Source organism: Ptychodera flava, chromosome 4, assembly GCF_041260155.1.
Source record: "Ptychodera flava strain L36383 chromosome 4, AS_Pfla_20210202, whole genome shotgun sequence".
NCBI lineage: Eukaryota > Metazoa > Hemichordata > Enteropneusta > Ptychoderidae > Ptychodera > Ptychodera flava.
Window position 1 is genome coordinate 39,392,398 of NC_091931.1, and position 27,084 is coordinate 39,419,481.

General features: G+C 37.2%; 2 protein-coding genes across 2 annotated transcripts in view; both read right to left on the reverse strand.

Moving 5' to 3' along the window:
- Positions 1–26,930, reverse strand: part of LOC139131724 (la-related protein 1B-like) — a 48,330-nt gene extending 21,400 nt beyond the window's left edge. The window contains exons 1-12 of the mRNA XM_070697923.1: positions 25,965–26,930; positions 17,403–17,452; positions 10,413–10,484; positions 9,910–10,057; positions 4,825–5,010; positions 3,874–4,005; positions 3,550–3,700; positions 3,259–3,313; positions 2,565–2,654; positions 1,701–1,884; positions 1,243–1,424; positions 413–537 (exon numbers count right to left, since the gene is read on the reverse strand). Coding sequence (XP_070554024.1) covers positions 413–537; positions 1,243–1,424; positions 1,701–1,884; positions 2,565–2,654; positions 3,259–3,313; positions 3,550–3,700; positions 3,874–4,005; positions 4,825–5,010; positions 9,910–10,057; positions 10,413–10,484; positions 17,403–17,452; positions 25,965–26,238 — 1,649 coding nt within the window. The 5' untranslated portion in view covers positions 26,239–26,930. The remainder of the gene's footprint in view (positions 1–412; positions 538–1,242; positions 1,425–1,700; positions 1,885–2,564; positions 2,655–3,258; positions 3,314–3,549; positions 3,701–3,873; positions 4,006–4,824; positions 5,011–9,909; positions 10,058–10,412; positions 10,485–17,402; positions 17,453–25,964) is intronic.
- The window catches only part of LOC139132283 (arginine--tRNA ligase, cytoplasmic-like), a 133,890-nt gene that overhangs the window by 50,027 nt on the left and 56,779 nt on the right, over positions 1–27,084 (reverse strand).

The window sequence follows — 27,084 nt, forward strand, 5'->3', positions numbered from 1 at the left end:
ATGGTCATTCTCATTAGGAAATGTGTATGAAACTGCCATGACGATAATGCAGCAGTCTTGACCTTGGCTGTAAGAAATTGCACAATTGAACACACACGTCACACCAGCAGAAGATTCCAAATGAAAAACATGTTGTCTTTGGTAATGCCCTCAGGCGATACCAGCTTGATTTCTGTTTTAATAAGTGGTACTTTGTAAATATTGTATACTGCACATGCCATACATATATTCAAAATCATGGTAGGATTTTTTCAAATGTGTATTTTTGACCTGTCCAAGAAAAAAGAGTGCACCAAACTGCTTTATTAACACATCGATTATTTTATTTAAAAACTGACATTCGACTTTTACTTTCAAATAGTTTAAGCCCATGACGAAGCATAAGTTCAAAGAGCATAGTTACTGTACTCACCAATCCGCTGCATAAACTGCTTTTTTACCACTCAATTTCAGCTCTTCGTCAAATTGAAAATCCAATTCCTCTTGCTCCTGGCCACCAAATGTGTCCTGCTGTGACGAAGAGCTCGATATCTGCCTCTGCAATCGAAAAAAGTTTGGCAACATTGTGGAACACTTGGTGGACTTATCACTTCGCTAACCTCTGTTCACACAGAGCATTGTCAGCACATCCCATGATTAATCTAACAAAGCTATGACAGAAATCACCAGACTGTGGAACAACAGTTCTCTTGTAAAGATGTGATGCAATTCTTATAGGATTGGCAAACGATTGCAAGTCTAATGGGCCCATGGATAAATTACAACATGCATGTAACAAACAAAACCTCACTGTGTTTACATGCAATATCTCTGACCTCCTTCCACTTTACCTAAACAAATATTTTAAAGTGCAAAAATCAGACAATGAAATAAAGACTTGAACATCCCTAAAACATGATAAATTGATGAAATAGGTTAGGTTATCCAAAGTTTAAACTGATAACAGCTTTTTGAACAACAAACACATTTCAAAACATTATCTTAATGGTAATTGAGTGTCCTCTATGTTAACAGTTTCCATAGCATAATTGTGGCATATTGGTGTGAATTTTCTCATAATAATTTGAATACAGCCAAACCCCATCTCATAACTTTCATTTTTCCTGTGAGCGTGTTTCAATTATCCACTTCCTTCACTGTACATTTGCCTTTTTAAATGTTGGTGATATGCAGAGTTTCAGTTTCTTCAAACCTTTTTGGTAAGTGGATAGATTTCATTGAGAAGTTGACAATTTAACTGACCTTTCTTGATGAGCTTTTGTGTCTTTTCTTGACCTCTGTCCAGTCACCTGTATCAAACTCAGGTGCACTGGTGGATAAGCCTACAGTCATGGCTGATAAGTATGACTCCTGTGTGACGCGGTTTTGATGCCTCTCGGCAGTCTCGTCGACGGGCACTTGCGTTGGCGATGTTGGAGCAGACTCTGTGAGTGTTTCAATAGTAATGGGCCTTTTCATTTCAAAGTTTACGAGTATTAGCAGATATTGGAGGACAAAGACACAGTAAGTTCACAACACAAAAAAATATATTAAACAAGAGTAAACTGTATTCTGTTACAATAGGAAAACTGTCCAGTTGGAATATTTCCTTGTCAAAAACATGCAACAGAATTTTTCTGAAGAGGAAATTTGAAAGAAACCTACTACAGAGTTGTATCTACTCTTCAACAACTAGAGTATCTTTTACTTTTGATGCTCACCTGTTTCATGAATTGTAGGATAGTAAGGCTGTCCGGGCACAAACTCTGGACAATCTGCCTGCAGTGTGCTTTGTTCAACTATGACTGGCTCTGGCATGTTTATTGGCCAGTCATGTGGCCTGGTGAAAGGTCGTACTTTGGTGTGGTCCTCTGACATCTCAACTTCTGTGCTGTTTTTCATGCTCTGATAAAATGAATAATTCATTTTCTTTTACTGTCTGAAAGCAAAACCTGAACATTTTTGCCTCCTTCCTCAAAACTTAAGCTAAATAAATATCACAGGAGAAGCAGAAACAACAAGAAAGACAATTAGAGGTTATTACCAATACTGCCTGTTCCCAGGTCATATCAGCATGAGTGTAATTGTGCTTCATCAGACACAAGACGAAGTGTCTTACGTAGCACAAATGACAGAAATGCTGATAGGACGCAAGGAACTGGTGATATTGGGTAATAACAAATTTATCTACACTCATGCCAAGAATTTCACGAAGGATAGCATAAATATGGAAATATTTGTGTAAGCAGTTTCATTCATAAACTGTACAACATGGTTTTCGAAGAAGTCAACACTGCGCGTGACAAATCCTCCGTCACCAGGATGGAGTGATATGGGCATGGGTATATGATACCACACATTTATAAAGGTGGAAATATAGCAAAACAGAGAATGATTTATTTCACTGGCAATATCAGCTTCATTGAATACCTTGTTACTATTCTTCATAGCATGTCAATCATGCATTCAAAGAATGTGAACAGCAAAGGAAGATTAATCGTCAGCCGACAAAAAGATCTCCATTGAATTTTTAAGAACAGGATTTTTCCAAAAGATGTAAAAATTGATGGTTATAAAAAACACACCTCGACGATTAGGTCTAGGTCACTGGTCAGCGTCTGGACCCGCTGGAAGCCAGCTATCAGACTGATTGGCAGGTACCCTTCTTTGTCCATCTGAAATACAATCAAAGGGGAATGTCAAATTACATTTTTAGTGACACAGGGTTGAAATACTCATATCCTGGTGATTCCGGGAGTATTTGTTTATCTGTGGGAATATGTTATTTGTTGGCTTGCTTAGACTGTGAAGGAAGTGATCATTTGGAGTTATTACTTTCGTTGGCTTCATCAATGGCGAAACTAGAGTGTCCCGCAACAGCATTCCAGTGTTTGTGTTCCAGGTGATCAGCTGGAAAATACTGCCGTGCTTTCCATGTCATTTTAACAAAGTTCCCTTTGATTAGCAGAAGAATCGTACTAGGGACAACTGATATGTTTGAGGGCTATCACAGCAATTTACCTATCTTCCAGAACCATAGGGGAGATATGACTGGATTTACAACGGTGAATCAATAATCTATTCAAAAGTTTTACATGTATGAGGGAAAGCAGAAAGTAGCCTCATAAATAAAAGTTCAGCTTTCTTCAAAGTGCGCAAGGCACACATTTGAGTATGTGAACAGCATAATATGAACAATAATCATAGGCTGAAAACTGCATCAACTTGTCGCAGTGATGCCAATGAGTTAAACATGCAACAGTTCTCTGTGATACTTACTTTTTTCCTTAAAAAGATGTCTTTGACGAGATTTTCAACACTGAAGTAGTATTCACTGGAACAAAACATAACCAGCTGGTGAGGAATTTGCACATCACATCAAAACTGTCCAAAAAATCAGTCAGTGTTGCTTGTTCAGATTTGGTTTGGCTTGTCATAAAAACATGACACAGGAAAATATCGTCATTTATCGATAGGATGGGGAAATGAAGATATTGATCATCATAACAATGCATGGATACCAAGTAATAGAGGTGCTACGTCTACTGTCATCTCATTCAGTCAACTTACATTTGCTTTCGAACATAATCTTTGAGAGTCTCTTCATCCACTTGGTAGAACTGAGTGTTGTCATAGAGGACATTGGTTGGTGTATGGCTGCTGTAGGCTTCGTAGTCGTAGTACTGTGGGAATGGGGTGAACTGGTTTACATCTGGAGGTGCTGCGTATAAAAATCATACAGCAAAAAGTTATGACTCTGAAAAGAGGTAACTTAACTTTTCTTGCAAGAGCAAGAACTGAAATCAAAAGATGGAGTTGGTGATACAATCCCTGTGAATAAAAAATTTGGATGACCTTCAATGACAATTAACAACCTTTAGATTCAACACCTACCTTGCCAGAATTCTTGTCTGATTGGAATTGTGTTTCCCCTGCCTCTACCACGGCCTCTACCTCTTCCCCGTCCTCTTCCACGGAAACCACTCCGTCCTTCACCGCCATGCCTCCAATTCAAAGAGTTGGATCCTGACAATAAACAATGTAAAAGCCATAAGTGGAACTCAAACAATGTCTGATTTATAAAATACTTCATGAAGTTTTGCTCTCAAATGTATCTGCCCTAAATTGTGGAAGATTTACCCCATATTGAAGGAAAAATACATGGAAATATAATTCTTACACAACTCAATGATTGGTATTGCTAGTAAGACGTGTTTAACATCTACTGAAAATGACTATGGCAAAGCCAAATACACTTTAAAATTCCTTCTTCACCTTGAAGTCAAACTCATTCTTTTCAAGTATACCGAATGCTCTCATTGGTGCTTACTCAGCAATAATAACAACATGCATGAATACCTTGATATAATGATAAATCACACATGTTATGATAAACAACGCAACTCAAGGAGTACGCTGACAATTTTTAAGACAAATGCAATTTTGTGAACCTTACATTAAAACGCCTTTCTACTTTCACTAGTTGGCACATAACTGCCATAGTCTGTTATAATGATGATGCAGTGTTCTCCCCAGAGCAATTATAGAGTGGTAGCCGCCACTCTTTAATTTTTGGTAAACAATAGAAACTCATTACCATAACAATTACATTTATTGTTATGCAAAATAACCGCCACTCTACCAGAAACTCCTGGGGAGAACGCTGTGATGGCTTTATGTTGCTAAGAATTCTGTGAGAGGAGAATACCTGCCCATCTGCAGTAATTTTTTGTTGTTGAAGCGATCCTTCCCAAGGATGCTTCTCCTGATTGGGCACTGCAACCTGAAATCTATGGACACTGCTGCAGAAAGGGCCAATCAATAAGGCTCTTACACACTGCTTACCTCTGTGTGAATCATCCCTGCTTCCCCTGTCATTGTATTCCTGGCTTGACTTTCTTTCCCGTATCGCCCTGTTGTCTCTCCTTTCCACATCCCTTTCCCTGTTGTACTTAGGGGACTGATGCCTCCGCTCATCCTTCCGACTTGGTTCAGGATCCAGGGCTAATGGCACCCACTTTTGCTTCCCACCTGAGGAAAAAACGTAACATTTCTAATTATTAACAATAGTTTGTATTATTGGCATTGTTAGTTACTCTACAAGTGTGGTTTCAGTTATGGAACGTCGAAACCACCACTACAAATGCCAACGTCAAGAAAACATGAAAATCAATGATGAGTTGAGTATATATGGACATGGCAAAATTCCTTTGAAGAGCCAGCGTTTCTTTTAATATATCAACTGGTCCATCAAACTGCAGAATCTGGCATGAAGTATGGCTCACTTTATACAAACTACAGTAGTTTGTATAAAGTGTTCATTTCATTTTCCATGTCACAAAATATCTTTTCAACTGTTTACTTGCACATCAACACTGAGCAAGTAAACAGTTGAAAAGATATTTTGTGACATGGAAAAATGAAATGACCACTTTTAAAGGTGGAATGAGCCTTGGGGATGGCTATTTGGACTCTCAAATTTTTTCAATACTTTTCTGGTTTACCACTTGTGGGGGCTAAATTCAAAGCTCTTGGAGTAAGAAAAATTTTCATTTTCTTAGTTTTTCAAATATCGAAAATTTTATTTTTTTGGCCATAGAGTTAACACAGGGTGACGGCGAGTTTGAATTTCAAATGTTGGTAAATGTAAGGTCACTTCTTTCCCAAGTACCAAATTCTGTGCCGGGACCCCTGATCTTTGTTCTTGACTTGGTATGAGAATGATTTAAAGTTTCGTTGTGGGAAGTTTGAGCAAAAGTTTAAGCCCTTTACTTTCGAGGTCAATACTACTTCAATCAAAAATTAAATACCATGCAAATTGAAAATTACAGACATATTCAATTAACAGTGTTTTCATTAACAGTGCTTTCTAGAGGGGGGGGGGGGAGAGAAAGGGGTGGCTATTTTACATAACAATACATAATTTGCATATAATTTCATTGTGAAAATGTATTCATTTGTATGGTCTCTGACATATAGATTTGCTCAGGAAACAGAGGGGTAGCCCATCAAAACCCTCTTGTTATAGAGAAACTTGCAATAGTGGCATATGAAACCTTCAAATGTTTCACCAGGATTAGAATGAATTATTTTTGTTTCACTATGTAAATGTACTCATTTGCATTCATGTGTCATGACAGGGTGCATTAAAACACTCAACACGTACATGTGACCCGACAGATATTGAAAAACTATAAAAAATAACGGAAACAAGTCATGCATGCCATGCCATTGTTCATATGACAGATCAGTGAGAGTCGAGAGCTAAAAATAGTTTGTACAGAGTTTCCATATGGTTGCTTTTATCAAAGGTACGACATACTGAAATTCATTCAAGTGAACTCTTGATATTGCTGGTGGTGTAATATTTCAAAACAACGGTAAATTGTACAAGGAAATCATACTAAATGCTACCGGATATTTACAAAAGCAATAATGAGAATGAAAGCTCACTCAAACAACGAAGTGGATGTAATATTATTAGCAAACACAACACAGCAGGTATAGACATATTATCTCAGGACCATTACCTATGACGGATTTGTTGAACAGGTTTACATTAAATGTTTTTGAGCAGCTCATTGCTACACACATAGGCACTGACAATATATAAGCATATATGTGCTTACAAACACACAGGTTGTTCTGAGATACCACATGAAATAGTAAATTCTGCACTTTTACAGTAAATGTTATGCCATCTGTGAGTTTCCAAGCCTACCTACTTCCACAAGTTGTGAGGTGATCTGATGGCATTGTGCAAACATTTACACACATTATCATGCCATCCAATTATCCAAACAACCGATTGACAATACAGAAAAAATCATATTCTATGCAACACACTGTTTGCGGTTTATTTGCCAAGATAATTTGGCACTGGTTGCTAATGAAGGTTTTACAGAGTGACGCTGGTGTTGCCATGGTAAACTATGCACGCACTGCAACCCATATGGGTAATAACAGATTCAACAATGTGGAAATAATGCAGGGATGGCCATGTGCACGCAATTTTTAAGGCGGATTCTAGGAATGTGCAGGTTGGTTTCTCATTGTAGAGGATAAAAGCATTAATGACTGAAGTATAATTAAAGGTGATGAAGGCGCCGACTGTGGTTGGGGGTACCACTAAAACTGGCAATAAATTAAACTGATGATGAAAAAACTGTAACAAAATGACAATTTTATACCATTCAAACTAAAACTGTGGGCTTCATTTCATTCTAACTTGGCTTTTTGTGATCAACAATGAGCTACAAAAACTTGACGACACACAAACAAAAAAAATTCACAAAATAGGAATCTCAATTGTCAAATATGGGGGACTTTGGAAAGAAGTCTTTCACAGTAGCTTGGTTGGCTTGCTCCTGTTTGTGTTCACACTTTAACATTCTACATTCTGTATGCATGCCACTGTGACAAAAATTTCACATTACTGCCACCACTGATTCAAATGGACAACAACTACAAAGGTCTTGAAAGGGATCAAATTAAAGACATCATTAATGATAAAAAGTGGCATATGTATTTGGCTCAAATAAGCAACCAGCTTTCCATGATTACTTCCAGGAGAAATATTCTGATTTTCCGCTATGAAATATCGCATATCCTTGCTGCATTTGTAACTTATAAAATTCAGTTTAATGGATCATTTTTCAAATTACACAACTGGCCAGATTTTATTGTCTTGCATTATCACAACAACTTTATCTTAGGATAAGAATATGTGAAACTGGTATCTAAGGAAACATTTTCCATCGCTCACTTACATTATACAGAATCTATTCATCATTTGCCACAGTTGACAGACAGGATATACTGATGCTTGGGTTAGGGAATCATGAGCTATTACAGTACAGAGAAGCAAATCGTCAAACAGAACCACTATTATTTTTATTCCCTTTGTACCAGACTTTCTGTAGAGCATGCTGTCTAGCAAATATCGAATTAATCAATTTGATGATATGAAATTCATCCATCAGGGGTGGAAATAACATAACATGTCTGTGGCGATAATGAGGCATGTTATTTGTATTCTGATTGATAGATAGCAAGTTTCACACAAATGAATTAATGTCTGATCATAGGTTTAGGTCTTTGACACAATTCATAAGCCAAAGGAATGAAAATACATGCACAGTGGCTAGTTACTTCTTCAATTGAAATGGTGACAGGCACTGGGCTAAAACTACAAAATGATTTTGAAATTATTTTCCTCTGTCTATGAAACTTTTTTCATGGTAAAGTGTTCATCGTGAGATATGATTGACAATCTGTGTCAAGAAAACCAAATAAAAGATACGAATACAGGAAACTGTATTGTGTATAGCCTTCACTCTGATGTGTTTAATTTCTCATTACCTTTAAGTGTGTGAATGCACACATACAGGGCTGCCAGGAAAGACTTTGACAATATGACACAGCTTTCCATTGGCTGATTGCTAGACTGGGACATTGGTACTTTGTTCCCGATTTTATGTCCCTTTTTTTTGCCACATCTCCGAGGCCTGTATCACTCTTGGGCTACATAGTTATTGCTGTGTGATTTCCCGTCAACATCAAAGACAGTACAAAATACATGGCTGGTACCCATTATCCACGTAAATAAGTATTGTGAAGAATTAATTGCCTTTACTTTGTAAAGGTTTCCCAAAGAAACTTTTACTTTGTAAAGGTTTCCCGAAGGACAATAAGGTATCACCTTGGAATCATTCATTTTGTTATTATGCATTATTTGTATAAAATGTGATAAAGTACAAATTTTGTCACTTGGAAAAGACCATTACACAGGCAGGGATGGTGCTTTAACTAGCCAAAACCAACAGGTACAAATTTTAGATCAGTTTTCTGAAATTTAGACTGAAAGATTCAGTCGTGTGCAGGCGCTCCGGCATACTGCGACCTACGACCCTTTACTACGACTAAAGGCACACTGTTGAAATCCTGTTCTCCAACAAAATTTTGTTGGAACCAATCATATTACAGGAATGAGTTAATTGACAGTATGTAGGGTAACAAGACAGCCAACATCGCTCACTCATTACTCATTATGTCATTATGGTCATTATGTACGTAAATAGCCCATGTGATGAATATTCAAATTACACTACCATGATTTACATGTTTGAGAAGTCTGTAATGTCAGTTGTGGGCGGTACTTTTTCTTTCGAGTTTGCCGCGGCCAACTACAGTGTGCCTTCAGTCGTAGTAAAAGGTCGTAGGTTGCAGTGCACCGGAGCACCTGCATACGACTGAATCTTTCAGTCTATCTGAAATTCTGCCTCTTTGTTTGCAACATTTTGACATACTGTCATCTCAGGTTACATAAACTGATAAATTGTAATTGCAAGCTCAGAACATTAGCCTTTTTTACCACACAGCATAAAGACATGCCTTGTTTGATATACACAATGTAATACAACTACGAAATATAATTTTTTTTCATCTTCTTTTAATCTTTTAACAAGCAAATCTTCTAACACCACAAGTTTGAATGCTCTATGTATAACAATTGAGATCTGAAAGATCTTGCATTTTTAGAGTCAAATTAGGACGAGAATCAAATTTTTTGAAGGACAATTCACGCCATTCATGTTTTATTGTACACCTCTAACTGAATGACACAATCTGTTGTTACAAAATGTCACTTACCATTCAACGACTGTGTCAATGGATTTGTCAGTATTATTATTATGTATATTTGTGTATATTAGAGGAGTTTGTAAGGATTGATTTTTTGTGCATTATCAATGAAGTCTTTATAACATCTGTCATCTACATACACACCTTTTAGCAGTATCATTTTTAAGGAGAGACAATTTGCAGCTTGCAGTCAACCAAATCATGAAACAAAAATGGATTTGACAACAAATCAACAAGCCTATGAAGGAACTTGACATGGATTTGAACAACACTGGCAGAATTTCTCACCTTTTTTCTTGTTTTTCAGAGAACTGCTATCTTCTTTATTGCTAGTCTCCAGAGTAGTGTCCTTGTTTTCTTTTCCAGCGTCTTCTAATTCTTTCCTGACTTTTGGGGACTTGTTCTCTTCCTTAACTGGTTTTGGCGACAAGGGAGCCTACATAATGCAAAGAGACAATATCTGTTACTCTAAATTGATTATACTTCTTGTTCAGATTGACCATTTGCATAAAGTAATAGACAAATGGTTCTACTCAGGAATAAAAAGGACGCGATGCCTTCTACACATTCAGTATGCCCAAATAATCACGTGATGCCGGTACAAACAAGCCCACATGTGTACTAACGTGTATGGAAATACACGTACGTCTATGCACGTTTGCACACATGGCTTTGTTTGTACCGTGGTCGATTCGAATTCCCGGTTTGGCCTATTGAAAACACCCCTCTGATGCCCAGTTCAGCTTTGATCTTGTGGTAATGGAAGATGATAATATGCAATAGACACAAACCTCTTTCTCTTTGATTTCCTTTTGGAGTTCACTTGGAGTTGGCCAGTTGGTGACATCACTAAAATCTGCAACCTGTTGAGAAGACAGACCAGGAGGAAAAAGAAAGATAAGGTTACTTTCATTTGAATGCTAACAGCCTGGATTTAATTTTACGAGTAAAATGTTTGACTGGCTTACGGAATGAAAATGGATCAGGCTACAAGTTGTAATCACAGATGTTCAACTGAAACACGGATTGTAGGATCATCATGTCCATTTCATTCTACCTATTCTGTGATCTCTTTCCCAAATTATTAACAGGCAGTTGCCGGAGAATTGCATATTAGTAAATGCATGTATACATCCTTCTCCTAAGAAACACATTGGTCAATCTTTGCAATTTGATGACACGAGTGTTACAATTGTCATCATGTAAATATTTGTGATTTAAGCCCTTCTGGTCTTTTGATTAGGAATTTAACAATCATGTAACCTCTCATATTTAAAATTCATCACCAATTTACCCCTTATATCCCCATCTCCAAGTACAGAGCTCTGAACATGCCAAAGAAAACTACAGGATTGTACTGATAATTGGTAATGAATTGACTAATGTCAGACTCAGAGCATCAATTTCAATGGGAGTACATGATTAGGGACATGCATTAAAGCCTCAGCAGACACCTGTTTGTGGTTGCTGCTCATGTATTTTCCCTAGAGGACTTGGTTGCCGAGCAGGTGTACATAACCTTGGAGAATACACCTGTGAAACATGCTTTCCAAAGTTGCATGGCTCGAAAAGTCTGCCCACACTGCTGACGGTACTTAGGTTCAGACGCTGGAAACCCAATCAGTCTATCTTTCACCCACATACGTGTCCATTCCATGGAATACAGAGGAATACCAAACTTGGATAGAGCATGCCAGAACCATGGATAAAGGGGCTGGATTGGAAAAACTTTGTGTATACTATATAACTGCAGTGCTCATGTACATATGCCATTGATGAGCACATACAAACAGAAACACAGGACATTAAATTCTCTCGTACTACTACTTGGGGTTAATGGAGTAACTCATTACATTTAAAGGCACATTTCAAGTGAAAGAATGAGCAGGAATAATGTTAGGAATCTGACCCCAAGCTCTGTCATTCAAAGAACACCACACAAGACCCTGAAATGGTGTCACACCATACTAACAGTACATTTAGCTTTGCCGATAATGTTGTACATCAGACAAATGCAATACACCGAACAAAGAATGAAATTCTGAATGGTCTAAACGGTGTAAAAGGATAATGCTAGATGGAGTGCATAACTAGCATGGGTTACTTGCAAGAAAATAGTACCCATTAGATTAAGACGTGACCAGGCACTCAGTATTCATGAGTAGAATGGAAATCAGCAGACACTGTCTGCGTTATTCAACTGAGACCTGGTCACGGCCACTGATTAGCCAAAGGTCACGGCCACTGATTAGCAAAGGTCACAATGTCCAACATAATGCATCAGCTGAGCTATAAGAACTTCATAAACAAGTTTTGAGAAAACAGCAATATTTCTTCTTTTCTGACATAATCTGATATCTAGCATAACAGGCACAGTTTGAAAAACCTATACACACTGTTCTACACAGTGCCTAGAGGCAACTCCTTCTGTAGAGGTCCACTATTAAAGTTCATGTGTCTTTAATATCCAATATGAAACACTTCTTTGTTGGAGACCTTACATCATGATTGGAATATTACCGTGCATGGGGTTCTCTTGCTAAACCAAAATGTCTAGTCTAGGCATAACCCTTGTTGCAAAATTTAAAATTATCCTTGATGGCCTGATGTCAAATATTTTTTTATTTCCTGTATCATAACCAGTAGGCTGTGATCAATAATTGCTGAGTAAGAGCTGTAGTAGACATGATCTTAATGTTCGGTTCACAATTGACATTTTCAATTTTGACTTTCCAAAGTTGGCTACAGTCATCTCTATGGACAAAAACGCTTTTTACACATATCTTATATTTACATGTAGATATAGTTACTCTTTGCACAAAAATTGGTGTGCTGTGTATATGGGTCTCATGTGATTGTGAATCAATGTATGCATAAACAATACACTGTGACATCATACTATTATGTATTGGTGCTGGGCTGCATAGTAGCAAAATCAAGTGCTTGGAGGCAGAAACAGAGATCACAAACATTGAAAACTGAACATATTTACACATGTGGGCGTGACATTTATCTTGTTGAAACGACATGTTACAATAAGAATAATACACTACATGACAAGCCTTCCTTTTTTAATGACAGCTGTTTTTCTTGTTCATACCTCCTATGCAGTGTAAGGTGTGTCAGGTTGCATGGTACAAGGTGGTACCCATTTCCAAGAACGTTAAATAGAAAGGACACTTGTTACTGTAAAAACTTGAAAAACATGAGGTGATCAACATGTGACTGGGTTCTGAGTGAAGCCTGTATTCAATATCACAAGACAACAAATAAGACCCAGATTTGTGTCTGCAATAGAAGAGAATGGTCGGAGGCTTGCCAATAATTTCTATATTTTCTCACAACCTAAATAGTCAGGGTGGCACTGCTACAATTGTGGTGAATTCGGAACAATGTTGATCAAGCAGCCATCTTTCCTGGAGTTAAATTCAATTCATTATTAAACAGCATGGGGAAACACAAGATTAAGGCCTGTCATTGAAATATCATTGAAATCATCCAGCGTACAATAGCTTCTGTGCCTGTACAAACATTTCATGAGATCATTATTTTAAGAGAGTTAACCAACAAAGTGAGTGGGGAAGTGAAATTGGTGTTACAAATGAATTTCTATGGATCACATAATATGACAGGTTTTTAACACCCATTTACACCATAACCCTAAACACCAATTCTCCTATTCCATCCCACTGGCAATGATGGGTGTGGCGTGTACCAATCTGGTAGTGAAGGGACAAAGGTAAGTCATGTATCAAGATGTTGCATTTTATTACAAATTGATTAAAGGTTTGTGATGAAACTGCATGTGTAAGTCCACAAGTTCCAAAACTTGCATTAGTGCAGAATGTGCTGCCCGGCCGAGATAGATATTTGGACTCCCAAAATTTTACAATATTCTTTTAGTCTACCACTTGTGGGAGATTACTTTGAAGCTCAAAGAATAAACAAAGTTTCCATCAGTTTAATTTTATTTGTGAAACTACAAAATTCTATTTTTCCCCCATAGAGTTAACATAGGGATGGCAGTCCTTTTAATTTAAAACATTGGTAAATATTGGATAATTTCTCTGGTACCAAAATCTGCACACTGATCTACACTCTGATTTTTACTCTTGATTTTGGAATGGAATGGTTTAAAGTTTGCTTGAGGAAGTTTGAACAAAAGTTACGGTCTTTCACTTTCAAGAAATGAACTATCTTACTAAAACAAATAATATAAAACAAGTTTTGTATTCAGCTCTTAAAATATGAATGACAGAGAGTGACTACATTTTCCAAGCTATGGAAACATTGTAAGATCAGCAAGTCATGTCGTGATGCTTGTAGGATTCATAAATACAAGTTCAACAACATGATATTTCCATGGAAACCTGCCCTTTAGCAAATGAAATAAGAGGGACTTGAAATTTCCGAGAGTACGTGTCAAGTGCAATATTTTGTGGAGTCAACAGTTTCTGGAGTCAACGTAATATCACTGTGGTTTGCAGGAAGGCACACTGAAATGTGTTCACTGCAACTGCTTAGTATGCGTATCAGCAGTTCAAAGTCTATTCACACTTGAGAAAACTGCAGTATGCGTATTTTACACATTGTTCATTGTGACAAACAAAGAAAAGGGAAGGATTATAAATCAAAATTTACTGACTTTAAAGGTTATGCATAATCTTACTTTGACATCTGAAACAATACATACCAGTACATACTTTTTTACTACTGGACCTGTGCTACAGCGTATGGGTGGTGGGCCATGTGGTACAAGAGGCTAGGAATAGGACTATGCATCGCTATAATAGATACATCTCATGCATGAGGGTACCATGACTGATGTATTATAAACACACCCCTTTCAACACCTTTTTGCCCCCTTTGTACTGGTCAGGTCATACGGAAGAGACAACAGATTCACACCTCAATAAATGTACATGGTAAGTTATTGTCAGTATAACATACATAATATGCGACTGCCTATACATATTCTACCAGCAATGTACTTTTGAATAGTACAGAGAAAAAGGGATGAGATACGGGTACACTGGGATCTTGGGAAATAAACATTTGGCTATATTAATTTTTCATTTCCATTATTTACTTTCCACATGTTTATTCTGACTTGGTAATATTTTATTGCACTCAAAAACTAAGAGCCAACAGCTATCTAATATTAATATCACAATTGAACAGTGCGATCTCCACAACCTACTGAAAAGTATACACAAAATGCTACTCCAGTTCAAGGTTATGGTATCCTTGGTGACAATCATCTACATCAAAAATAATACTAAAATATAAGGTCAGTAACTGATTTCTAAAGTTCACCAGCACCTTTTTTCAGACAAATTTAATTAATGTGGTACCCTCCTTGAAATTCAAAGATTTCAATTTTTGCTCAAACTTTCTGGATGGAAACTTTAAATTATTCCCTTTTGAAATCAACAATAAAAATCGGGGGATGTCACTGTCCAAAATTTGAAATAGAAAAATGTCATTACAGCCTTAACTCTATGGGAAAAATTATGGATTGTAAATTTGCAAAATTGTAAATTTGTGATTTTCACAAAAAATACACCAGTGAAAACTTAAGTCACTCTATGAGATTCAAAATGAGCCCCCAATAGTTGTGGACCAAAAATGTACTGTAAAATTTTGAGAGTCCAAAGATCTGTTCCCAAGGTGCATTTTACCTTACATTGATAGCTATGGTTTAGGGATCTCTGTGGACTGAACTCACACGTGTGTTACTTACCTGAATACTCAAAGATCTACAATTTTATACAAAATACATTTATGACATTCAATGAATAAGCAGTTCAGAACATGGCATTTAGAAGATAAATTTTAAATGGTAGATGTATTTATTCATGAAATTAAAAGAATTCTTGAGGAAAAGTCATAGGTGGTATTGTATACAATAACGTAATTTGTATCTTTAGCAGGCGAGTTTGGTTTTGAGACAAAGAATCGTAAGTTCAAGATGGTCAAATTGTACAATTGTTATAACATTAACATTCAAGATTTCACACTCCTCCCCTTCATTTATTTAAATTTGGTTTCTGACCGGATTACCACTGCAATATATTGGCATTTAGTGTGCTTGCACATGACAATTATTCTTAAAAGCACTTAATATAACATATCCTGAAAATTCACAGCTAACATTGGCATGTAGAGAAAGTGCACAGACTTTAAAATAAATTCTCTGATATTTGACAGAATATAAAATACACCACTTAACTTGTAACTGTCCTATTTTTTCACATCACTTAATGACCCTTCCAGAGTTGTTGTATCAATGCTTTGGACACTATGGACCACAATGCCACAAATTTCATGATATATGGCTGCTTTAGTTACACTCATATATCATTATTAACGAAAATTAAGGCCCCCCCCCCCAAACTAGTAGTTTCATTTTTCAATGATTGTTCAGTGACTGAACTATTTTGAAGTAAATCCTCAAGGGCAAGACACAAGATTAGTGGACACCAAGAAATTTTGTTTGAATTGTTAGTAACCTAGGGAGTCCACCCATACCATCACTTATTATTTAGAGCCCCTCAAAAAATCATTTTAGTTCACAACCAATGGTGTATCTACTAATCTTCATTTGACCCTGCTCAGGCAAACCAACTTGTCAACAAAGTTCAAACAAAACCATAAGCATCTTGTCGCGTGTTTGCCTGTACCTTATGGAATTCATCCTGCACTTCTGCTATGGCAATATTCAAAACATCTCTCTCATGAAATTTGTAGCTTTGATGAAGTGTTCCTCATACTTTGGGGTTGTTCATATACCTTATAACTTGTAATTTATTCAATATAGCATCTATTGCAACACATTGTATCATTACTCAACGATTGATCTTCAAAAAATTTGGTACACACGACTGTTTTGGGAAATTGTACGTAGTTCTAGAGCTTTGACGTACATGTGTGTTAACAGTTGTGATTTTTAAAATAACAGTTTATTCTGACAGCCTTCAAAATCATCAATACGGGGAAAAAAGGGAATTTCTTGTGTACAAAGTCTGACTGCCAGGGGGACTAGACGTGGTATCCGAATCATTTTGTACATTTGCTGTATATTTGTGTTCTATAATGTTATATGGTCTAAGAATGGAGACTACAATTCTGTTCGCCATGTGCTTTATTATTATTATTATAATTTAATCGTTTATACTACAAATTCCCTTTGGCAACTGTTGCTCTGCAATTTGAATTTTTACCATATCATCCTATAGTATGGTATAAGCCACCATTAGCTGTAATTTTGGATGCAATTTTCAGCATTTTTGTTAGTAACTGCCTTTGTGATGAGTTTCTAGTTCTATTCCTAGAATCCCATTGAAACGCTCTGTACTCAACTACTCCGCACCGTTTGCATGTGTGAAATTTGTCATTTTACTGTTGACAAACGCATTTGAATCCAGAATAGAATTAATTTGTCAACAGAAAAATTATGTATTGCATGTACTACACTGTGTTTGTAAGGCTAATACTTTGTATGTTAACACACTTTATGGAAAAGAATACCTGGATATTTTTCCAGGGCAAAAATGACTAAAATATTAACAAATGTTACCGCAATTGTCCCAATGATCATATAAAAGACTTTTTTCCAAAGACAGAGCAGAAGCAATTTTCTTTTCTCTGTCTGTGAAGTTTGAATGTGGTTTTCAAATAAATTGCATACTGGGATTACAGTATAATTCACAAGATTGCACTCTACTCAAAAATGCAGACGATATTAAACTTTGAAAGGGATAGTACACAGGAACACCCACCTTTACAGTTTTCTTCTCACTTGCTCGTATCACTGTTGCCATGGTGTGCTCTGAAAAGAACAACATCCAAGATGATAAGGATTAAATCGTATTTTTTTCTTTTAACAAGAGGAAAAAAATACCAGAACAAGAACAGATGCACAGAAAGGTCCATCTCCACTATTGCCAACAGGCAAGTAAAAATAACAGATATACTAAGAGCAAATAGATACCATATGGCAAGGCAAACATATGTCGCATAAACATTTTAATGCTAGGCTTTATGTCACCTGATGCACTTAGATCTTACCAGTAAAATACCAATTTAAAACTCGTAAACTCGTATGTTAAATTAATTGCATAATGAGTAATGTTAAATGTAATTATTAGTAAAAAAATTTACAACCCATACAAATTATCATGGAAAGCTAAAAATGATCATTTTTTTTCCACTGTTACCGTACACATTCGAAGTTGAAGTTGTAATACTGTAACTGAAATAGAGGTATTACTCATATTCAGTGAGTGAATTCCCACACATTTTCAGGTTTCTTCACTGTCTACCTTCTTGATTATCTGATTATGTACAATTACTCTAGCGTTTTCACCAATACAGGAAATCGTTACATTTAGGCGTTAAATGAATAGGCCTGATAGTCAATACAGCTGGTGTTCGGTTACAGTGTGCAAGTTAAAAATATGCATCATAAATGATAATTTTAAGGGGACAACGCCACTCTCTTTGGAAGATGGAGAGGAACTACTCTCTAAAATCAGCTGGGAAGGCAAGTATACATCAAAGCATGATAGGACAAGTGTAACATATATACAGTTCATTAAAGCAGCCATAGGCTTATTGACATAAAGCTCATTAGCATAAATTATAGATGGCTATGCAAAATTAAGTTGTTTTCTTCATCTGTTCCCATCTGTATGCATACACTGTTTTAGCACTGAACAACACATGTATGCTGAAATGTATAATTAACGACCAACCTAACAAAATTTTGCATAAAAACGTCCATAGCAAATGACTCTGGGTCTTCAACCTACAGCTGATGAAGAACTCAATAATTATCTCAACAAAAATAAATCTGAAGTTGTGACCAATTTATTTTTGTTAGACATCAGCTCATCTTGAAACCACAAAATAGTTACAAATCTGGTACTTTTTTATGGAAAGAGGTGAGGAAAAAAGTGAAATTGTATAATACCCTAAATAACGCAGCAATCTTGCTTTGAAATTAGCTGACCAGACATCACCAGCAAAAACAAAACTGTACAAGCATGGCAAAACAAGAAAGTCTTATTGGCTTGTCTCACCAGGTTATCTATAGCTCATTGGTGGTTAAATCAAGCTACCGTTCAATGTTGCAGTCATGCAGCATGTGCAGTGCGTTTACTTCAATATGAACTAGGTAGCGTCATTGTTGTCCTCCAGTATAACCATTTTCAACTTCCCTGAAGAACTTCCCTCATGACTTTGTTAAAAATTATACATTCTATTATAGCAATGTCAATACCAGTGACTTTTGTGACATCATACCCAAGATAATTCTGATAATTTATCTGATTATGCCCCAGATGTTTTCTACATCTACAAATTCACAAGCACTGCAAAAACTGTAAAATAATAGCCATACAGTGCACCCCTTCCTGATTCACATTAGACCACGGTCCGTGATTAGACTCTCGCAAAGCTTGCACTCCTCAATGTACTCGGCTTTGCCTTGTACATAAGGTTGTGTAAAGTTTGCTCTGTCCATTATGGGCTGGGAGGGGGTACATTATTGCCTAAATAATATTCCCTAACTAAAAAGGCACTAATACAACTACAGTCAAAAGAATACCTCTTGACAGACAGCCGCTTGTCACATCTGATCAAGTTCAAGGCTGCCTTGACCTCTCCTGCCAAACTAGGAATGCTCAGGAAAGAAATGTGAGCTGAAACTTTTTGAAAACAGAGTGACAACCAGAGGACTGACCTTAATACCAAACATTTCACATATAACCTGACAAGGTGGTTAACATGTTTGTTGCCTGTAATGTAGGGAAAGGAGATAATGGCTTTTGATGTACAACTGCATATTTGCATTATTGCATAACGGCTTGCTGGGGTCACGGTACTCACCGCATTTCTGTGCGTGATGTACATGTCGAGGTAGTGAGGAACATTTCTTGTTGTCCATGTTGTCAGCTCACTTGGCCTGGCTTATCTGTGTTGGCAGAGCTCCTAATGTATGAATGCAGCCTACATCTAAGTACAAATGCTCTTCTTGACTTAACCTTAGGTAACAACAGGCACTTATGTTGCGAATAACACCTCCCATTTTTGAATTTTATTTCAGGTGCAGTTCTTTGATAGCAGAAGCAAAACCTTGCCCTCTTACTATAGACTATGAATTTATAGGAAGAACAATGTCTCTTTCTACAAGGCTCCTTAGACAAACCATAAAAATAAATACCACTTGGGAGACATGGGATTAAACTGTGTCAACAGACTGATGCTTGCTGTGAACATATTAAAATACAAAAAAGCCTGACATTCTGGAAATTTAGTTTCATAAATTATGCTCACAAATAAGCTTGTTGAATTATCAAATATGTCATGCAAAAATTTGATCAAGTATCCATTGGTACTGTAACAGTCATGTACATGTTATCATGTAGAAAGTGATAAAAATGCTGTTCACAGCTGAAGGTATGTACAGTTTTTATGTGTTCTTTAGAAAATGGGTCGAAAGGCGGCTATTAAAGCTGTTGACAAAGTTGAGTTTTGCGTTTTATTCACAGTGGAGCTCACTTGTACTTTGAACACATCCAGGGTTCTCCACAAAGGGCCACCCCTCTGTTTTTGGAGCAATCTATTCATATGTTAATAACTGCACAAAAGAATATATTTTCACAACAAGAGAATATGCAAATTATGCATTGTGATGTAAATTTGCCCTCCCTCTGTTTTTCTAAGCTGTAGAGAACACTGCACCTATTGCCTACATCTTGTTGTACTTATCATGAATTTCGCCACATATCACAGGCAGCATTTTCTAGCGAAAACTCCAGCCTGGTCTTGGTATTGGTAGGCATAGGTGGAAGTTTGATTACATCCAATAATGCTACCAAAACAATATCATTGCCATGACTTTGTGATCGGCTTAAATCAGATGCACTGCATGTGTGTACAGAGTAAGTCGGTCCTGACAATCTTCTGCAAAGACTTCAACAGCGTCAGCTGGCAACTTCAAATATACCTAAAGGCATCTGCAATAACCATCATGACGCAGCACAACCAATGTTACACTTTGCTCTCTCTCTCTGTCAACACTGTAAGCAATAAACTCTGGGCCTTAGAGTCACTGATAAACACTTTATATCATCCATGCAGGGATGTCCTTGTTGAGGGGTCAATTTGGCATGTTGTGAAGAACAAATTAGCACTCTCCTAACCAACTATGGTACAATTTGATTCTATGCCTCTCTAAACCAAATATTTTATTGAATATTTGTCCATTTACTCATTCCTACTTTTCATAGGTTTGCCTATATTAATGATATCTTTAACAAATATTTGTGTATGATCAGATGGCAAAGGAACGAGAGTATTTTGGTTTTGTACACAGAGGAGTTGTCCGGGATAATCTTGATACTTTCATGCATTACATAAACAGAATCATCCAATTGTATTTTCAAAAGTGAAAATAAAAAAATTCATCCCGGAGGGAAACCCACATTGACAAAGTTTCCAATAACACAGGTAATATTACCAGCGCTTTATATGGCATGTACATGAAAATTCAGAACAATATCGAACAATCGGTAAAATGTTTCTGAAGTCACCGATTACTGCTTAAATACAGCAATATTTTTTCATTGCTACTGCTGCTTCTTATATGTCACCTGCTTGAAGCAAGTTTATATCCCTCATGTTTGCCATTATGCACTTACAACTATAATGAAAGGTATTTAAGACTGCCATTCAATTTAGGTAGATTTCTGAAATTTTGGCAAAGTAAAATAGCTGCTTTCAATGCATAACCAGCCATGAAAACAATTACAAAATATGTACCCTCTTGGTTTATACAAGACAAGAGGCAACACATTTGCTTTGAACACCAATGCCCTAAACAATAGCAGAGCAATTTCACACGCCCAACATACATGTAGGCTGGTAGTTTTGATGACCAGGCCAGTAGTTTTTTGCTTCTCCTGGTATTTGCCCAACGGACAAGTGGAGTACTATTGTGCCAGTAATTAATATGTTGACTAGTGGGAAAAGTGGAAGCCAAGTCTTGACGTTGGGCTCCTGGCTTGTGGACTTAAGAGTGATTTGTCTTCCTGCCTAAAACATGCATCTTTATCTTAAAATACTCTGGATGTGTGTTTTGGCATTACAGGACTTTGTATTGCATGTTTAGGACAATATGCTTGTGAAGGTATGTGTAATTTGTACTGCTCAATAAAACTTGCTTCGACTTCCTAGGGGCTGACTAGAGCCAAATTACAACCTGGTGAACTTGCCAATTTCTTTGGGGTACCAAAATAATGAATTTCACATATGATCTATGAGTCAACACTGAAGCCATTTTATTGGTAACATGTTTTAGTTTGGCATAACCTTAACCATAGACAGAAGTGATGTCTATGGCTTCACTTTGATTTGCTGGATAGCCTAACTGTCTTTGTAATCCTATTCATATCCACTAAGGCTGATGTAACATTTGTGGAATTATCATCATCAGCCAGTTACACTGACATCCTGGCCCAATGGTACACTGCAAAAATGTTGGTCTCTTTATCATGAATGCACTGCAAAAAAAATACAACTTGCACATGTCATATTCCCAAGAAAATAATTCTGACCTGACCACAGTCGAACCATTACCGTAGTTATTACCGTAGTTGTTGGGTCCTGCTATATTGTACAATTCATGATCACACACAGGTTTACCATCAGAAGAGCAATATCAATATGTCAGTTTGAAGGAGTTTTAAAAAAGAGAACCGTATTCTTGGGTAAACATGCCAACACCAGCAGCAAAAAATTTACAAAAATTTTGTTCCAATGAGTTTTGTGAACAGACCAATATTACAACCACAATTAGCATAGCATCTTGTATTATGACAAGCGTAATATGGCCAACATTCTCATCACAGAACAGGTGTCTGCAGCTGGACATATTGCAGAGCACTGAACTTTATTTAACAGTCCCTTTGCTTACACTGACCTGTAGGACTTCACAAGAGTGATTCTAATTTCTAGTCGGGTGGGGGACTGGCATTTTTGTGTGACTGAGAGACTGACAGTACTTCCTTCAGATACTGAAATAATAGGACATCCAAATCCAACGAAAGTATTAAATCATTTCCGTTCAATTCAATAGGGTAAACGTTTAGGTTTTACCTTTGAGGTTTAACCACTTTTCCTGCCAGAGAGTATCAAATCCCTCTCTGTAAAGTTGGTGAAAAGCCTTGTTGAGCCAAAACCATATGTATTTTCAACCACGTGTCTTGGTCTGTTATAGTAGTTTTTAGCCCATAAAAACCATGTTTATAGGATCTCTGTTTTAATAGGCCTTCAGGGGTTCAATATTCACCATACAAGACATGTTGTGCTTTACTAGTTTTAACCAACTTGAAGTGGTGATGAAATATGAACTTGGTCCGATGACGGTTAGTTAAAAAGAAAATGAAAAAAATTAGTTATGGTTCAACTTTCCATATAACATACACTAGACATGTAACTCAATTACTATATGGAGGGCGGTGCAGCTGAGAAATGGCCAATTCAGAACTTTTCATTTTCTGACGTTCTACAGTTGATGCTTTACTTACACAAACTAATTTTTATGATTGACATGTTTCATGGGTTTATGAGCCCTTTATGAAATCTAATGTATATGATATCCACACAATGGAAGATCTCTATGTATACAAAGATTGGTTTCTTTACGAGAGAGTTGCTGCAATTTCTAAATCTGATGATCAATTTGTTTTAATACTTGTGATTATTGCCATATGATATACCATGAAATACTGATGAATGTTTTAAGACAGGTGTGATGACCACAGTGTGTTTCTTGTACACCAAAAAGAGTCAAGTTGTCGGTCATTGTAAAACTTTGTGAGATAAGTAGAATGTTGCCTACTTCAATCAGCAAAAGTGGCACACAACACTCATAATGTAGGAAGATGTGGGAAAATAAATATTCAAGGTTGAAAATTGTTGCCTGTTCATACAAATCAGCCCTGAAATGAATTTGCACACATGTGAGACATATGAAGATCCCTGCAGAATTATTAATTCACTCACATTTTTGAAAAAAAAAATCCAACAGATTCACTTCACTGGAAATGCACAGAAGGGTAATTTAATCCTTTGCTAGTCAAAGATAACTGTTAAAACAAACAATTTGACACCAACTCCTAATATCAGAGGAAGAAAAGAATGAGCAAGGGGTGTTTGTTTGCATAAAATATCATTACTGTAACTGTTATTTTTAATCCTTTGCAGGTTGTCATCAACAATGAGTATAAACTCAAGCTGCAGAAGAGACAACTTGTGAGTCAAAATGTCATATCAAGTCAGTAATTTTGCTGTCTTCTGTGTCCCAGTATAAACAAGTCTTTTGAAATCTTTGCATTTCAGAATGTACTTAGGGGGCTTTAAATGGCTGTCTTTTGAATATGGTTTAAGGAACATGTCCAGGTATAATAAATACATTGTAACCAGACAAATCAGCCAGTGTGAGTTTTATTAGCCACTTTGCGTCGGTGTAGCACCGGTGCTTGGCCGGGGCCGACGTAAAATAACCAATGTGGACACGCTGCGTCGGCCTTGGGCCCACACAGTTTGGTCCCGGTGAGAAGGGGGGTTCAGGGCTGACGCAAATCGCCTGTGTGGACATGTTACGTCGGCCCTGGTCCCAGTTGACGCCCTCACATGTTCATTTTGAGTAACGCATTGGCGCATAGAATATGGCAGTTCATGGGACTAACTGGAGCACGGAGGAGAAATAAAATGACGAGTGGTAGTCATATTGCCCTTCTTGTGCGTAAAAACCCGCCGGAAAATCATGAACAGTAGAAACAGCGCGCCAGTATTCAAATCCGCCATCTTGAACCTTGACAGGTCAGAGGTCACAAAGGACGGCAAATTTACGCCGGCCCAAATTCAGGTACCAGTAAGTACGGAAACGGACCAAATCTGTTCCCAAAAGGAGGATTATTTTGTGTCGGCCCAAATTTCAGTTGGGTTGCCATTGTGAACAAGGCTAATAACTCCTTTCTATTGACTGTAACAAATGAACATACCAAGATAAGGTTTAAAGGGGACCAGTGGCTGTAATTTTGATGATTTTTTTTCAAAATTTTGTTTTGTGTGTCAACAACAGTTTCTTCTTCTACTCCGAAAAGTATGTTAAGATACACAGTACTTGGTTTGCCAACTCAGTTGGTACATGTTTCGACTGCATCATTATTGTTGACAATCGGATTCTGGTCCCTGACTAGAATTCAAATGTAAACATTAACTAACAGTGCATTTGAGGTGTATTATACAAGTTGTGTTGCCAAGCTAAATAGTTGGCATTTCAAGATGATTTTTGGAGTAAAACAAGAACGTAAGATTGATATACAAAACAACAGTGAAAAAAAATCAAAGGTATACAGCTACTGACTCTGTAAAGTTTGTGGGATAATTTCCATTGTGAAAATATGTCCATATTCAGACAATAAACCTCTTCAGGTCTGACGCTCTGGTAGAATACCCATGATATTTCTATATTTTAAGTCAGGAAAGATTGACTTCTGACATTTTCCTGGTAAAAATTTGTTTCACAAAACGATAAAGCTTGAGCGGAGGTTTACAAGTACTATAATTATTAAGAGGTTTTCACAATCATTTTTAAGTCTAGCCCGAAAAATTTTGAAACGCAGAGTTGGAAACTTATTCTGGTATAGAAATATCTTGAACAGCTGGGCAGTCTTAAAAAAGAGGCATTGTAATGTTGGAAGAAAACAGGCATTCATTCATGCCCAGTGTATGCATGAAGAATAACACACTGCCTGTTAACTCCCTTCAAACTTCATGTGATATAATCTTGAAACAAGAAGATATATTAATTTGTTGTTTCTGTCTTCAGAATCCAAGACAAGTGGACTAGTTAATATTAATGTTTAGGGTTCAGGAAACCCTGCATTAACAATCCAGTAAATCTCATGAATATTAATGTCCAGATGGCCCAGGTTTAAATGACTTGCACTGTACACTTGTCAATATGGTCAATTGGCAAAATTAGGTCTGAATGTCCATGGAAAAAGTTAGCATATTTAAAGCTTGCTTTTCAATGTGTTGCAACTGTTCCTTATTATCTGTGGGAAGTTTCAGGTGGACAGTGTATGTTGACTTTAAATCTGATAGGTAGTGAATGAACACAGTTGAATAATTATCCAACGTTTGATTATTATCAGTAATTCAACCTGCTACAAAATAACTCATAATGACAAAATACTACATCTTTTGCACAAAATTGTTAATTAAGCTGTAATACACATATCTTCATAGTATACTTGATGAATACAAACCTTCGCTAGTTTTTGTAACGTTATAGTTTCCGTTTTTAGTCCACGGGTTTGTCTTTGGTATGGGTGCCTCTTCGAATTTCTGAGTTCCAACGTTTTTGCTTGATTTGTCGTCTCCGTCATTTGGAGAGTTTTGCTGCTGTGGTGAGTCAGTTTCACCTTTGGTCCTATTTGGGTTTACTTGATCAATATGTTCAGTTCTGAACTCCTCACTGGAGTTTTCAGCCGTCTCGGCAATGGGAGTGGGATGTGGTTGGGCTACCACCTCGGTCGCCATGTTGTCAGTGTCCAACGTTCGTCCTTTTCTATCGCGTTCGCCTTCTGCACGTGCGGACGCTCAACCACACGCGTACGGACGATTGGTGGGTACTTACCAGCAAACTATCGAGCTTATCCAAATCTTCACACAACCTGCTCGCCACACTTCGTAATATCAATGCGTTGTGAATCACTGAAAACCTTCCATATGGACCGATAGTTACTATGTTCACGTTCTCGCAGAAATCGAGAAATAGTAGGAAAGGTCACACGCGGCACAGTGGAGAACAGACGTGTACGCTGTTGCAGCTGATATGTATCGCAGAAATAATGTGAACCAAAAAGTTTTCACAACGTTCTCCGTTTTCTAAATCTGCAAGACCTCTTGCGAATACACCTCACATAAGTTTCATCAGCATTGCGAAATAACTGCTACGGACATCACAACTCCAGACATCACAATATGCTGGCTGTGAATATGTAGTTGATGAAGTCTGTGCAAATATGATGCCGGTTTTTACCACGTGTACTGTAAAGTTTTTATCTTCACAAAATGGCTTGATATGCACTGGTACTTGTCGTACTAAGGAGAGACAACGTGGTGACAATGTGGAAGACTTACTTGTCTGGTGCTGGCAGGAAAACTAGAGGCAAGACAGGGCGTAGATTTCAAGGCAGTGAAGCCACGCACATGTCGCCATTGATAAGCACACATTACAGGGAAGAAGTCGTGGTGGGCATGCGTACTGGTGATATCACATGACAAAAGACGTCATTGGGGTCAGATAGGCTGTAACCCTTATCAGCTGATCCCTTATCTCCTGATCTCTATGGTTTCTTCATTTCTTCACGTTTCCCCGACATT